This window comes from Perca fluviatilis, chromosome 23 (genome assembly GCF_010015445.1).
Source record: "Perca fluviatilis chromosome 23, GENO_Pfluv_1.0, whole genome shotgun sequence".
NCBI classification, from domain to species: Eukaryota; Metazoa; Chordata; class Actinopteri; order Perciformes; family Percidae; genus Perca; species Perca fluviatilis.
In genome coordinates, this window is record NC_053134.1 from 28,729,407 (window position 1) to 28,744,156 (window position 14,750).

Genomic DNA, 14,750 nt, shown 5'->3' on the forward strand with positions numbered 1-14,750 from the left:
TCACCCCTTTAACATATTATATAGATACGGCTATAATATCCCTCGACGCCGAAAAGGCTTTTGACCAGGTAGAGTAGCCATATATGCTGTCTGTATTGGGAAGATTTGGATTTGGCAATTCTTTCATTGATTGGATCAAGATATTATACAAGAACCCAAGGCCTCTGTAGTCACAAACCTAAATAAATCTGGTCATTTTCGGCTATATAGAGACCCACGCCAAGGTGATCCTTTGTCTCCATTTATCTTTGCTCTTGCTCTGGAACCTTTAGCCTCCTGTATACGCTCTAACCCCAAAATACACCCTATAACACATCTAGGAATTCATCATAAGATCTCGGCCTACACTGATGACGTTATATTATTTATTTCAGACCCCAAAGCCTCTATATCTCCACTGCTGCAGCTAATAAATACATTTGGCTCATTTTCAGGATACAAGATAAATTGGGGGAAAAGTGAACTAATGCCTTTGTCCATTTTAGTAGATATGACATTCCTCAAGACAACTCCATTTAGAATTGTATCAGATAAGTTCACAAGTCTGGGTATTATAGTCACAATGAAGTTGAGTCAGCTACTACGACATAACTGGGATGAGAAAAGTAATCAGTTGGAGAGGAATATACAGTTCTGGAACACCTTACCTATATCAATGGTAGGGCGTATTAACGCAATCAAAATGGTGGTCTTGCCTAGGTTCCTTTATATATTTCAATCAATCCCATTATGCATCCCTCAAAATCACTTCAGACAGCTGGATTCAATTATATCATCTTTTATTTGGTCTGGCAAAATACCTAGGATTTCAAAGAAACATCTTGTTAAAAGCTGGTCCGAAGGAGGTCTCGGCCTGCCTCAATTTAATTAATTTCAATTTAACTACTTGGCTGCACATTTAAATATGTTCCACAATATGAACGTAAACCTCAGCATGTAGCATTAGATAGTTTTTTTCAAATCAAACCTTATACGAGAGGGGCTATATCTAAACTCTATGGAATCATACAGAATGTGAATAACACATTGTCAGACCCATTTAAAGAGGCTTGGGGGAGAGAACTGGATAGGGAAATCTCTGATGAGATGTGGGAGAATTGTATTAAGAACATCCATAATAGCTCAATCAATGCAAGACATAACTTGATACAATTCAAGGTAGTACATAGACTACACTATTCTCCCTCCAGATTGCAGAAAATATTTCCGGAGGTGTCATCCCAATGTATTAAGTGTCAGAGTGAAGAAGGAACACTATCCCACTTATTCTGGTCATGTCATAAGCTACAATCATTCTGGGGCTCCTTGTTTGAGTTTTTCACTAAGGCCATTAATCATCCATGTAATCCAGACCCACTCACCGTATTGTTCGGAGTGGCCAATCCAGACAGTGTGAAGAGTAGTGGTGAAGCCAAGGCTATTTCCTTTTCAACATTGTTAGCCAGAAAGCTGATTTTACAATCTTGGAAATCTGAAAGGTCTTACACTTGACATGTGGTTGAGATCCATCCATCCATCCATCCATCTTCGTCCGCTTATCTGGTGTCGGGTCGCGGGGGGAGCAGCTCCAGCAGGGGACCCCAAACTTCCCTTTCCCGAGCAACATTAACCAGCTCCGACTGGGGGATCCCGAGGCGTTCCCAGGCCAGGTTGGAGATATAATCCCTCCACCTAGTCCTGGGTCTTCCCCGAGGCCTCCTCCCAGCTGGACGTGCCTGGAACACCTCCCTAGGGGAGGCGCCAGGGGGCATCCTCACCAGATGCCCGAACCACCTCAACTGGCTCCTTTCGGCGCAGGGAGCAGCAGCGTCTACCGAGCTCCTCACGGATGACTGAGCTTCTCACCCTATCTCTAAGGGAGACGCCCGCCACCCTCCTGAGGAAACCCATTTCGGCGCTTGCACCCTGGATCTCGTTCTTTCGGTCATGACCCAGCCTTCATGACCATAGGTGAGGGTAGGAACGAAAACTGACCGGTAGATCGAGAGCTTTGCCTTCTGGCTCAGCTCTCTTTTGCGTCAACGGTGCGATAGATGGAATGTAATACCGCACCCGCTCGCCGATTCTCCCGACCAATCTCCGGCTCCATTGTCCCCTCCCTGCGAACAAAACCCCAAGGTACTTGAACTCCTTCACTTGGGGTAAGGACTCATTCCCTACCTGGAGAAGGCATTCCATCGGTTTCCTGCTGAGAACCATGGCCTCCGATTTAGAGGTGCTGATCCTCATCCCAACGCGCTTCACACTCGGCTGCGAACCGATCCAGTGAGTGCTGAAGGTCGCGGCCGATGATGCCATCAGGACCACATCATCTGCAAAAAGCAGCGATGAGATCCCCAGCCCACCGAACTGCAACCCCTCCCCCACCCCGACTACGCCTCGATATCCTGTCCATAAATATTACAAACAGAATAGGTGGTAACAAAGCCCGCGCCCTGGCGGGAGGCGCAACCCTCACCTGAAACGAGTCCGACTTACTGCCGAGGACCGGACACAGCTCTCACTTTGGTCGTACAGAGATTGGATGGCCCTGAGTAGAGACCCCCTCAGCCCATACTCACGCAGCACCTCCCACAGTATCTCCCGGGGGACCCGGTCATGCCTTCTCCAAATCCACAAAACACATGTAGACCGGTTGGGCATACTCCCAGGCCCCCTCCAGGATCCTTGCGAGAGTGAAGAGCTGGTCCGTTGTTCCACCGACCAGGACGGAATCCGCATTGTTCCTCCTCAACCTGAGGTTCGACTATCGGCCGAACCCTCCTTTCCAGCACCTTGGAGTTGAACTTTACCAGGGAGGCTGAGAAGTGTGATACCCCTGTAATTGGCACACACCCTCTGGTCCCCTTTTAAAAAGGGGAACCACCCCCCCAGTCTGCCACTCCTTGGCACTGTTCCAGACTTCCACGCAATGTTGAAGAGACGTGTGCACCAAGGACAGCCCCTCCACAACCAGAGCCTTGAGCATTTCTGGACGGATCTCATCAATCCCCCGGGGCTTTGCCACTGTGGAGTTGTTTGACTACATCAGTGACTTCCGCCCGGAAATCGACGCCAATCCCCCGTCATCCTCCAGCTCTGCCTCTAACATAGAGGGCGTATTAGTCGGATTCAGGAGTTCCTCAAAATGCTCCTTCCACCGCCCTAATTACCTCCTCAGTTGAGGTCAACAGTGTCCCATCCTTACTGTACACAGCTTGGATGGTTCCCCCGCCTCCTGAGGTGGCGAACAGTTTTCCAGAAGCACTTTGGTGCCGACCGAAGTCCTTCTCCATGTCTTCTCCAAACTTCTCCCACACCCGTTGCTTTGCCTCTTTCCGCGGCCAGGCGCCGCAGCCCCGCCGGTACCCTGCAACTGCCTCCGAGTCCTCTGGGATAACATATCCCGGAAAGACTCCTTCTTCAGTCGGACGGCTTCCCTGACCACCGGTGTCCACCACGGTGTTCGTGGGTTACCGCCCCTTGAGGCACCTAAGACCCTAAGACCACAGCTCCTCGCCGCAGCTTCAGCAATGGAAACTTTGAACATTGTCCACTCTGGTTCAATGCCCCCAGCCTCCACAGGGATGCACGAAAAGCTCCGCCGGAGGTGCGAGTTGAAAGTTCGTTGGACAGGGGCCTCCTCCAGACGTTCCCAATTTACCCGCACTACACGTTTGGGCTTACCAGGTCTGTCCAGAGTCTTCCCCACCCCTGACCCAACTCACCACCAGATGGTGATCGGTTGACAGCTCTGCCCCTCTCTTCACCCGAGTGTCCAAAACATACGGCCTCAGATCAGATGAAACGATTATAAAATCGATCATTGACCTTCGGCCTAGGGTGCTCTGGTACCAGGTACACTTATGAGCATCCCTATGTTCGAACATGGTGTTCGTTATAGACAATCCATGACTAGCACAGAAGTCCAACAACAAACAACCACTCTGGTTTAGATCAGGGAGGCCGTTCCTCCCAATCACGCCTCTCCGAGTGTCTCCATCATTGCCCGTGTGCGTTGAAGTCCCCCAGCAGAACAATGGAGTCCCCCACTGGGCCCCATGCAGGACTCCACTCAAGGTCTCCAAGAAGGCCGAATACTCCGAACTCCTGTTTGGTGCATATGCACAAACAACAGTCAGATTTTTCCCCCACAACCCGCAGGCGTAGGGGAGAGGCCACCACTCGTCCACCGGGGTAAACTCCAACGTAGCGGTGCTCAGCCGGGGGCTTGTTAGTATCCCCACACTGGCCGGCGCCACACACCCTGAGCAACTCCGGAGAAGAAAAGAGTCCAACCCTATCCAGGAGTACAGTTCCAGAAACGGAGACTGTGCGTAGAGGTAAGCCCCACCCAGATCTAACCGGTAGCGCTCCACCTCCCGCACCAGTTCCGCTCCTTCCCCACAGAGAGGTGACGTTCCACGTCCCAAAGCCACGCGTCTGCTGCCCGGGTCTGGTCCGTCGAGGCCCCTGACCTTCACTGCCACCCATGTGGCAGCGCACCCGACCCCAGCGGTTCCTCCCACAGGTGGTGGGCCCATGGGCTGGAGAGATGGGAGCCACGTAGCTTGTTCGGGCTGTGCCCGGCCGGGCTCCGTGGCAAACCCGGCCACCAGGCGCTCGCCGACGAGCCCGCCGTCTGGGCCTGGCTCCAGACGGGGCCCCGGGCTTCCTCCGGGCAGGTTCACTCCATTTCTACCTTGTTTTTCCATTGGGGTTTTTGAACCATTCTTTGTCTGGCCCCTCACCTGAGACCACTTTGCCTTGGGAGACCCTACCAGGAGCACAAAGCTCCAGACAACACAGCCGTCAGGTTCACAGAGACACACAAACCTCTCCACCACGATAAGGTGATGGTTCACGGAGAAGAAGGTTCATGTGGTTGAGAGAGCTGGGAAATGTCTTACACTTGGAGAAAATCAGGTACATCATATCTGCTTTTAGTGAAACCTGGCAACCTTTTTTTGATTTAATGTCTAAAAACTGAACTTGTGCTACCCTGTCACTGTGCCATTACCTTTGTCTTATGTCCTGCTTGTTGCACGTCGTAAGCCCCTGTCAAGTAACCTGTACTGTTTTATGTAGCACCACCAACTATTGTTATTACGTTTCTACTTCTTTGTTACGAAAACAATAAAAATAAATACACAAAGAGGACATTACCAAATGGGCAAGTGTTATTGGTCCAGATCTCTGTGGATGTTATGGATTATGTAACATGTCCTGTGTGACTGCTGACTTCATTTCTTTGTTAGATTGCCCAGTGTGAGGATTGTCAGATGAAGAGGGCCTATACCATTAAGGACAAAACCCAGAATGATCCCATAGAGGTGAATGCTTGCATCCCCTTCAATAGGCCTAAGCAATATTCCACTAAATAAAATCTTATTAATGATCTGCTATGCTTTACATTTCAGGTTTCCAAACCCTTTGAACTTGTGGGTATGGACCTTGTGGGAAAGCTGTCAGTAACACCCCAGGGACACACCTACGTGTGTCATGATTGATTATATGACTAAATGGGTTGAAGTGTACCACATTCAGGCCAAGAAGGCTGAGTTGGTGGCAGAGTGCATCATGGATTTCTTTTACCGCCATTGTGCACCCAAACGGATCCTCACAGATGGGGGGGGGGAAGAGTTTGTGAATAAAGTAAGTTGTTAACATTGTGCATAACTGTATTTTGGCCAACACAACATTTTCCAGAAGACAATTTTTCTCATTCAATGCATGTTCGTAGATGAACTTTAGCTTGTGTGAGCAGCTTGACATTAAAAGGAGTCTGTGTTCACCGTACCATCCACAAACTAATGGCTTGGTGGAGAAGGTGAATGGCACCATTCAAGGGTGAATATGGACTTATTTAATTTGTCATGTCATATAATGTGTGTGCATTTTATAATGATTGTTTTGTTGTTTCAGGGCCTTAAGAAAAATGGTCAAGGACCATCCAAACAATTGGGACTTGTACATCAAGCCAACTGTTTTTGGTCTATGCACAAAATGGCAGTGCACAACCAAATACTCTACTTTTTATTTACTTTATGGGAGGGAGACCCGCTATCCTCCTGAGATACCGGACAAGTGGCATGTAGGAGCTTTGTTTTTATAGCACTTGGACTAGCTAGACCAGAAAAAGTGGAGGCAGCAGCAGCTGAAGAGAAACCATGTTCTCAGTCCCTCTCGTCTGTCAGTCCTCAGCCTGACCCCATCCCTCCACCCACTAGTCCTCAGTCCCTCTTGTCTGCCAGTCCTCAGCCTGACCCCATCCCCATGACCCCCCCATCTGCCGTTCCTCAGTTTCTCTCAGCCCTCTGTCTCCCCAGAGGAATGTAAGTATTAGTTGTATTCTAATTTGTGTTAACTCTCCATGCCAAATGCATAACCCCTTCTAAATGTCAGTGATAGATGAAATCTGGTCCGGTAAACGGCAAGGCGTGCTGTGGAGCAAGGTGGGGCCTTATAAAATATTTTTCAGGGATCTGAAAAATCTGGCCCAAGGAAAAGAGGTTGAAAGTGAGGTAAATGCATGTGTCAAATCTCCTTGAATGCTTACGTATTGCCGATGCCAAAATATAATTCCACACGTGTTTATCAAGTTTCAAGTTTATTGTCATATGCATATTAGTACGAAGTACCACAGCAATGAAATACAATGTGCCTTAGCACTCTCTCAGCACCTATCAATAATAACAATTTTAATAGCAATTAATAGCATTATTATAGAATAGCATTAAAAACATTATAAAATATCCAACATAATATACATAAGTGACTAAGTTCAGACTACAGCCCTCCTTCCTGTTGTGCTATCGTTCGATAACCTTATTACCTGGGGGTAAAAACTATCCCTAAAATGTGTTGTGTGTGTTTGGATGCTCTGAAAACGTCTCCCTGATGGAAGATGGGAGAAAAGATTGTGTGCAGGATGACTGGAATCCTGTATAATACCTTGTGCCCTTTTAGTGCTGCGTTTCCAGTAAATTTGTTGGAGCGATTCAAGTGGAACCCCGATGATTTTAGATGCAGTCCTGACCACCCTTGTCAGTAGATTAAGGTCATGTGAAGTAGCCCTACCAAACCACACTACAATATTACCTGTCAGTATACTCTCAATTGTACAGCGGTAGAAGTTCAGTAGAATGTTAAGAGACATACCGTATTTCTTAAGACACCGCAAAAAGTAAAGCCTCTGATGTGCCTTCTTAATGGCACAGCTGATATGGAAGGACCATGTGAGGGTGTCTGAAATGTGGATGCCTAAGAATCTAAAGGTGTTAACAATTTCAACTGGAGAGTTCTTAATAAAGACAGGTGTGTTGGTTTGTTCTTCCTAAAATCTATGATGACCTCCTTAGTTTTCCCCACATTAAGAGACAAATTATTTCTTTGGCACCACATTATCAATTCGCTTACCTCATCTCTGTAGGCAATTTCATTATTGCTGTCAATGAGTCCTATCACAGTAGTATCGTCCGCAAATTTCACGATACTATTAGTGGGATGTTTAGCAATACAATGTATGTATGACTGTATAATAGAGGACTGAGACAGCAGCCTTGTGGTGCTCCAGTTTTTAGCACTATAGAGGCTGAGTATGTAGTGCCAACTCTAACTGTCTGGGGGCGGCCTGTTAGAAAGTCCTGTATCCAACTGCAAATAAATTTGCAGAGGCCCAGGCTAACAGCTTAGATATTAAAATGGAAGGTCTAATAGTATTAAAGGCACTGCTATAATCAACAAATAGCCCTCTAGATGTTGGAGTGCAGTATGTAACGCCAGGGATACAGCATCATCCACAGCTCTATTTCATCTGTATGCAAATTGTAATGGATCAGTTAAGGCAGGTATGCTATTGTTGATATATGTCTTCACAAGCTGTTCAAAACACTTCATAATCACAGAAGTCAACGCTACAGGTCTAAAATCATTCATACAGGTGGCAGTCGTTTTTTTAGGCACAGGAAATATAATGGATTTTTTAAAACAATTTGGAACCACACAAAGAGAGACATGACATTTTTTAACTTGTCACTCTCTTTGTCCATCCATCCATCCATCCATCGATGGATGGATGGATGGATGGATGGATGGACAAAGAGAGAGTGACAAGTTAAAAATGTCAGTGAAAACAGAGGCAAGTTGACTATAACATGTCCTTAAGACTCGTGGAGTAATGCCATCAGAACCAGCAGCCTTCCCTATTTTCACAGATTTAAAAACTTTACGTGTATCAGTGACTGAGACCTGATGTGCCTGCTTGCTGAACAGATTTCCAGTTGGAGATGATGTGTCTATGTGTGAGTTCCGAATTGGAAGTGCTCTGACATGCGCATGCCCAGAAGGAGATGGTCTCAGCGCCAGTGTCTCAGCAGCGCATTCAAAGCGAGCATAAAAAATTTTCAAGTCATCTGGGAAGGAAGCAGTAGTTGTTGTGACGCCACTAGGGACTTAGCGGACTTAATTGTATTCCTGAGCTCGTATCTCGCAGTCTTATAACGAGCATCATCCCCAGATTTAAAAGCCACTGTCCTCTCATACAATTTCATGCGTACATCTCTGTTTACCCACGGTTTTTCATTTGGGTAAACACGAAAGGTACGCGTGGGAATACAGCTGTCCACACAGAATTTAACATAGTCAATAACTGCCTCGGTGTACTCATGCAAGGTGGCAGAATCACTAAAAACTGACCAGTCAGTAGATTCAAAACAACCCTGCAACATGAGCTCACCTTCAGCAGTCCAGCACTGTGCTGTCCTCACAATGGGTTTCTCCCTCTTTATCTCCTGCTTGTACACAGGGAGCAGCAGTACGGAGGAATGATCTGATTTCCCAAAGTGAGGCCGGGAGACAGATTTATAAGCTCCCTTGATGGTTGAATAGCAGTGATCGAGAGTTTTGTTTCCTCTGGTGGCACAGCTGACGTGTTGGTAGTATTTGGGTAACACTGACTTTAGATTGCAGTGATTGAAGTCACCGGCTACGACAGAGAGGGCTTGCGGGTGCAGCCTCTCACACCTGTTAACCGCGTCGCAGAGCTCCTCCAGGGCTGCCTTAGCGTTGGCTTGGGCAGGGACGTATACCACAGTGAGTAGAGCCGACATTTGATAGTAAGACATTCGAGGAGCGGCGAACAGGAGTGGGAGATCACATCCACGTCAGTGCACCACAAGTTATTCACCAGAAAGCACACACCCCCTCCTTTCGACTTGCCAGTCGTGTCCTTGTCCCGGTCTGAACGAAATACGGAAAAGCCATCCAAGTGTATGGCGCTGTCCGGGTAGTCCGATGTTAGCCATGTCTCCGTAAAACAGAACACACAGCAGTTTCCCAGATCTCTCTGTAAACTGACCCAGCAGCGGAGCTCATCCATCTTGTTGCTGATAGATTGCATGTTTGCCAACAGCATGCTTGGTATTGGAGGCCGCGTAGGTCGGTTCCGTAGCCTCACCAGCAGTCCTCCCCGTCTTCCTCTCTTTCGCCCATATTGCCTTCGGTAACCAGTGCGCCAGGTCTCTGATGTTTTAATGATATCCACAGGTATCATAGATGTTGTAGACAATTTTGGATCATTTTGTCTGATGTCCAATAAAGTCTGGCGGTCATAAGTGATGAGGGAGGACGTAGGCTGTATTATCCAACTTATAAGTAAAATTAAAACTAACAATAAGCGTGGCGTGAGAGAGGCTCTTAGCGTGTCGCCTTGTATCGGCGCCATGATGGTGAGCAGTGAGCTCTACCGTTGTCTAAGTCATGACAAGTCAAGACATGTGGTCTTCAAGGTGATGAATGCTTTTATCCATTGCGCTTTGGAGAAAGTGAGAGGGCAACTGGAGAAGCGAGTGTTTTATGTGGACTCATTCCAGATGACTGCTATATGGCAAGGCTCATACAGGGGACTAAACAAGGTCATTATTGTCAAAATTCGTTAGAATAAATGGGTGATTGAAATGCACAGGTGCTCGTGTGTATGCTCATCTTTTCAGCTCATCCCCATGGCCTATGATGTCCTCATTGGACCTGTCTGTGACCGACACCACTGGACACTTGTGGTGAGCGTACCTATTAGAGGTCGACCGATTCATTGGTTTTGCCGATTAATCGGCACCGATAGTTGATTAGTGGAACTATACATACTGATAGTTTTTTCTGATTGCGTCCGTTGCTGGAGCGGCTGAGAAGCGCGTGCTGTCATTCATTACACAGTACGGGAGAGCTGAGAAGGGTCTGCTGGCATCATGCATTATAATAGCGGCCTCTAGAGGCGAAATAAAAACTATCACTGATGCCTTGTGTTGTTTATTTTCGACACGTGTTACTGCGCGCTGCACGGAGAGCACATGCTGTGCGGAGAAGGCTGACATCAGATGCGCGTTTAAAGCATCGACAGCAAAAAGGTATGTATAGAGTACATTTTGTCATATCATTATAAAGTTATTAATTTGTTGAATAGATGCTGCATTAGTAGAGAAAGAACAGCACAGTATGTTTGTTTGCTTTCGAGGCTGAGATGACGCTATACATTAGTAGTAGGCTAACTTACCTCAAGCGGTTAAACACTGACCAAAATAAACGCAAGTCCGACCCAAATGGATTGTCCATGATCCCAAACGGCACCTCTCATTCATATTTAGATAATTTAATAACAGTTAAACGTAGAGACTTACTGATTGCTGCAGCTAAAAGCTAACAAATTAGCCGTCACGGTGGGTGTCTTTGGTGTCTTTCTAGCCTTTACAGGTGATTTTCTATCCAGCCTGGAACTTGTGCCTTTTTTCTCTGTTGTTGAGCATTAAATCCAAACTGTTACATCCAAGATTTATCCACTTGATGTCCATAATTCATCACGTTTTCGGTAATTTCTGCCGCTAATTCCGTGCTACCGACAAGGGAATCTCCCATGATGCCTTTGTTTATGTTTTCAAACCAATGGGAAGGCAGGTCCGTCACACATTACGCTTTATATGGGCATCCAAGCGAGAACAGAGAGTATATAGTGGGAAAGATAGATCCCTCCAGGTTAGAGATCGTCTGTTACCGTTCTAAACCGTTCTACAGAGAAGAATGGCGTCACTGTTTACATTTGGGCCTTTTTTGAATAAATGTAAATAGTTTGTCCTTTATATGAATTATAATGCTCATTATGTTTATTTTTGCACTGGTGGATGACTCCAAATATGTAGAACTGTTTTAGACAACACACATGATTGTGTAGCATTGCTGTGGGTGTATCAATTCTAAATACTATCGGTCGATTAATCAGTTATCGGCAAATACGGTTTTTGTGTCCTCTTTGAGATGTAGCCTATGTGAAAATAATGTTGAATATAATCTGTTAGAAAATTTAGCAAAGTCCTGGGAGAGAGGATGTGGAGGAACACGATGACTGGGTAAGAATCAACCATTCCTTTATATATTCAAATGTATAGGCCCATTACTAATCAATGGTCATGCTTCTCTTTCAGATCGAGTGTTCAGTATGCATGTTGTGGTTCCACTGGGGTTGTGCTGGGCGACCCCCAGTACACCTACATTTTTATTGTGCTGCATGCAGTTTGTGAATTTTTTCTTTTAACCATTTGTATGCTTTTCTTTGCCCTTTTTTGTAAGGCTTTTGTCTGCCCATGTATGGGACTTCCCTATGTTAGCCCTTTTGTAGGCCAACAAGATTTTTTTTCTTTGCCCTTTTGTGTAAGGGGAGCTTTTCTCTGTCCATTTATGTGTTATAGGACTTTCTATGTTTTGTTTTTTTACAGATAAAAACAATTCAAAGTCCTTATATGCAAGTGCTTCAACTGGGCAGCTATTTTCCTATTCAAGTAAATGGGCAGGCATAATGGAAAGGGCAGGTTATATGGCTACTGCATTACAAACTAAATTCATGCATTTATATGGTTGAGTGCTGTGTCTCCTCATTAAGATAAGTCTGTTAAAATACACAGATACTACATTTGTTATTGAATGTGATTGATTTTTAAAAGTCTTTCCCCAGTTATCAGGCTTTTCATTGCCTTATGTGTCATGGGGCTTATCTTTGCAGAATTAGGTCCATGTGTTATGCTTTTCACTGGAATTTGTTCATGGGGCATTATTGTTATCTGTGGGCCTAGTATCGGGTGCACTCATAAGACGAATGTGTTAACGTTCACCTTTCATCTTACACCAATTTAAAAACTGATTTAACACCTGTCTGAGCAATGACCCCTCCCCAACCCATAGTGGGATGGCCCAAGAACCACACATAGTCGCTCCATTCCCCTGCTTGATAACCTCCTATGTTAAATCCTGAGAGGGTAACTATCCGGGTCCCATTGGCCCTCTGATCATAACACAGAGCCATTCTCTGAGACCCTCTGGTGTAGTTCCCCACACAATCGGGGTACACCCCCTTCCTGCACGTGCAGTCCACCTGGGTCACCCTAAGGAGGGTAATAAGTGTTACTACAACCCATTTCATTTTTTCTGGCAACTATAGATGATTGTGATATTTACTGAGAATAGGATGAAGAAGAGGACAAAAAGTAACACGGTGATTAATGCTGCCAGAAGGAGGATAATTGTCCAATTGGTATCCCCCCTTTCTACTGCACGCGCATTGCTGTTAGGGAGCTCACAAAACCACCAGAGGATGAGAGTCACAATGCAGAGACTTAACAATCCCAAAACTACTGTAACACACATGAGTAAAAAGAAAAATGTAAGGCAAGCAATCCTTCCTAACTTGAACCCCTCTTTTCCGCGTTCTCATAGTAGTGACACTTTATGAGGAGATTAAAACTTTCTTATCTAGGTTCTTAGTTACAACTCCAGCTATTTTGCACAGTTTTAAAAATACTTACAGCGGCGATCGGTTACACAGGTGTTAAAGAGAACCTGTGGCTATTAATGGCGGTAAGGTTACAGAATATAAAAAGATTCTGCAGAATCGTGGGCGGTGAACAGGTGTGAAATAGGACCTGTTACTGGTAAGGTGGGAGCGCTTGCGCTACTTGTAGGGAAGAGAGCTTGTTTCACCTCTCTTCCTGGTGATTCTCTTCTTCAGGTCACAGGGGTGGACTACCCTGGACCTCGTTGGACACTGGAGAGGATTATTCTGCCTCTTTTTCCCTAGTGTCTGGCGGAGAGCCCCCTCACGCTGTGTAGCCAGATCTCTGGCTACTTCCTTGGTTGGAGCGGCCTGGCTCCTGGGCAGCAGCACACTGGCTCCAGTGGTACCACTGTTTACCTTTTCCCTCGAGCTGCACTGCGTGGGATGTTCTCGCCGTCACTCTGAAGGGCCCCTGCCAGCGAGGTTCAGACCACTTCCTCTTAATTGCTTTCAGGAGCACCCACTCAGCGTCTGGAGGAGTTTTGGTTTCTGCGTCTGGGTGTGCTGCGGTCACCTGTTTAGAAAACAAAGAGACTGTGCCCTGTAGCTGGCGGAAAAAGGCTTTGTGAGAAATGGTTACAGGTGAAGGCTCAGTAAGTGGAAGCTGAGACCAGGGCCCCGGGAAACACCTCCCTGTTTGTAGCTCATATGGTGAGAGGCCTGTCCTACTGTTTACTGACATTCTTATCGACATGAGAGCCAGGGGGAGGGCTTGCAGCCAATTCATCCCTGTTTGGTTGCATATTTTAGACATTTTGTTTTTTAAGGTCAGGTTCATCCTTTCTACCTTGCCTTGAGATTCAGGGTGGTATACGGAGCCAAATTTATGCTTTAGCCCCAACATGAGTTCCACCTTTTGCAAATCTTTGTTTTTGAAATGGGAACCATTATCTGACTTTATCCTTTTGGGGAACCCATGCTGGGGAATGTATTGGTTGATTAGAAATTTAATTACGGTCTGAGCGTCTTCATTTTTTGCGGGCATGGCCTCTGGCCATCCAGTGTAGGAATCCACAGACACCAGCAAATACCTGCAACCCTGTACCCTGTCCGTCATGTCAGTGTAGTCAATCACAATCTCTTTCCCTGCCACTGTCTCAAGGGGGTACTGTCCCCCGTCTGGTTTCACTGTAGGCTTAGGGTTGAATGCTTGGCATTGGGGACAGGTCTTGGTTACCTGCTCTACCATTGGTTTCATGAATGGATGCCACCAATGTTGTAGGTTTTCTCAACATCTGACTGAACCCTACATGTCCCACCCCATGAGCTTCTTGTAGGGCCGTCTCCCGTACCCCTGGTGGCAGAATAGGTCTACCATCCGGGCCCCGCCACAACCCCTCACTTTGTATAGCTCCCTGCTTTTCCAAACTGTTTTTCTTGGGGAAGAAGCTCGTGCTTGTAACTCAATGATTGTTTCTTTGCTAAGCTCGGCCCTGGTTTCTAGGTCTGCAGTCATCATTAGATGGTGTGCCAAATATCCTGCTGCGGTTTTTGGGGGCTGTCGCTGCTTCATTTTCCTTACTCACTCTATCTTGAGTATTGCTGTGGCCCTTACATTTGACTATAGCTACCTTGGCTGGTAGGAGAATAGCTTTTGCTAATCTTTTCATTTCTTCCTCATGTTTAATAGGTTTTCCTCCTGCTGTCAAAAACCCTGCCCTCTGCCCACTGTGGTAATTCGAGGTGAGCTGCTCCTGTTGCATAGGCTGAGTCAGAGTATACAGTTACTGCTTGATTTTTTCTAGCTCTAAGGCTCTGATGAGTGCTTTCTGTGCTGACTGCGCACCTTGCATCCTTTCTGCTTTTTCCCCCTCCCCTCCTGTGTCTTCAACCACTGCATATGCTGCTTTCAGTCCCTCAGTCTCATGTCTAAAACAACACCCATCTGTGAATAGCA

The 14,750-nt window shown here is 46.3% G+C and overlaps 1 protein-coding gene across 1 annotated transcript; it reads right to left on the reverse strand.

Moving 5' to 3' along the window:
* Positions 1–13,115: 13,115 nt before the first annotated feature.
* On the reverse strand, positions 13,116–14,096 carry LOC120553219 (uncharacterized protein K02A2.6-like). Its single transcript, XM_039791398.1, has one exon. The coding sequence runs from the start codon at positions 14,049–14,051 to the stop codon at positions 13,116–13,118; it is 936 nt and encodes a 311-aa protein (XP_039647332.1). The 5' UTR covers positions 14,052–14,096.
* Positions 14,097–14,750: the final 654 nt, after the last annotated feature.

Bases quoted from the DNA above. Each gene is read 5' to 3' on its own strand.
- LOC120553219 (XM_039791398.1), bottom strand. From the start codon at position 14,051: ATGAAACCAATGGTAGAGCAGGTAACCAAGACCTGTCCCCAATGCCAA.